General features: G+C 26.7%; 1 protein-coding gene across 1 annotated transcript in view; it reads left to right on the forward strand.

Moving 5' to 3' along the window:
- The first annotated feature begins 1,245 nt into the window (after nt 1-1,245).
- The window catches only part of LOC107460726 (aspartic proteinase Asp1), a 3,713-nt gene continuing 3,380 nt past the window's right edge, over nt 1,246-1,578 (forward strand). Inside the window, exon 1 of the mRNA XM_016079115.3 lies at nt 1,246-1,574. Coding sequence (XP_015934601.1) covers nt 1,357-1,574 — 218 coding nt within the window. The 5' untranslated portion in view covers nt 1,246-1,356. The remainder of the gene's footprint in view (nt 1,575-1,578) is intronic.

The raw sequence follows: 1,578 nt of genomic DNA on the forward strand, positions 1-1,578 counted from the left end.
TTTTAAAATTTAAGACTTAATTTTTTATAAAATATTAATGAATATATATTTTAAATTTTAATTTTAGATTTTTAATTATTTTATATTTTTTATTTATGTAAAATCAATTTTATCAATTTAATTAATAATTTATCAACTAAATTAATAAATTAATGAATTAATAGTTGACCAATTTAATTATTGGTTTGATTATAACAATTATAACTTAGACATTTAAAAATTTTTTTAAACAGATCGATTTAGTTAGACCAGTTCTTATCGATTTTCTTCCATTCTTATCGGTTTATATAGATTTTTTTTCGTAAACAATCCAAAAAATAAATTGAATCAGTTTAAGATCTAATTCACTAATTTTTCAGTCAAACTAACCGGTCCAATTTAGTTTTTATAACTATGCTACATCATGCATACTCGAAGGACAAAATGTTTTAAAGAAATATAACAATATAAAATGTTTTCTAATATTTACCAAATAGGCAAATACTACTCTTTAGGTGGCAACTGACACTTAGAAATTCAAATTAGAAATTTAGAATGAACTAACAGCCATGAGCCATCAATATCAGGGGCAGTGCCCAACTGCCCGCAAGTCCGCGTTCTCGAAGCCAAACGCGGTCTAGGAAGCTTCCCAATTCTTTCTAGTTTCTACCACAAATCTTTATTCTTTTAGTTTTCGAAAACCTAACTCAAATTTACAAAGAGATCGCTTATAATAAGAAGCTATGTTGTATTAAATGTGAAATAATTATAAGCCAATTATAAACCTTAATTAATTCCAAACGCTTCTTTCATTCCGCAAAATACATACTATTTCATTTATATTTTTAAGATTTTAAAACATTCATCCTATTTACTATAATATTCAATAGTATTTTTTTTAAATGATCTCTAATACTAATATCTCATTTATTTTAAAATTAATTAGTATAATATTAATGGAAAATTTATATTTTCGTATGAGAATATTTTTTTTCTAACCATATAATTTTTTACTATTATGAAATTTGTGTTTGATCTATATTTTTTTATTTTTGGACAATTTTAAAAAAATAGATGGAATATTCTGTTAACCAAACCAACTACCGATTAATATAAAAATCACATATTCAATCAACCACAAAGCACACAGAAAATACTCAAGTAGAAGGTAAATAATTTCCAATATTATTATTAGATATATAGCTCTTGGTTATATAGAAAAAAGACCAAAACTAAAAGTAACAAAAGTCAATGGATCATCACTTCATCACTTTCATCACCCTATAAGATTCACGCGGTCTCTAACAATCACATAACAAATTGAAACATTACTATTGACAACAAATTAAAACAACCACTTTTTTTTCCCTCTCTCTCATGGATGTGAAAGGAACAAGTGGGGTTGTTCCATTGAGGAAGGTGTTGTTTCTGGTTCTAATCCTTTGTGCAATTTTCTCAGTTTCTTTGTCAAAAGTGAATGATACAAATGATCAGATTCTTAACGCCAAGAAGCCACAACCAAAACCCGCAGCTCCTTCTAGATCGTCTGGTCACACTTTTCATTTCGCCATTCAAGGGAATGTCTATCCTCTTGGGTAA

The sequence above is a fragment of the Arachis duranensis genome, chromosome 8, assembly GCF_000817695.3.
Source record: "Arachis duranensis cultivar V14167 chromosome 8, aradu.V14167.gnm2.J7QH, whole genome shotgun sequence".
Taxonomy (NCBI): Eukaryota; Viridiplantae; Streptophyta; class Magnoliopsida; order Fabales; family Fabaceae; genus Arachis; species Arachis duranensis.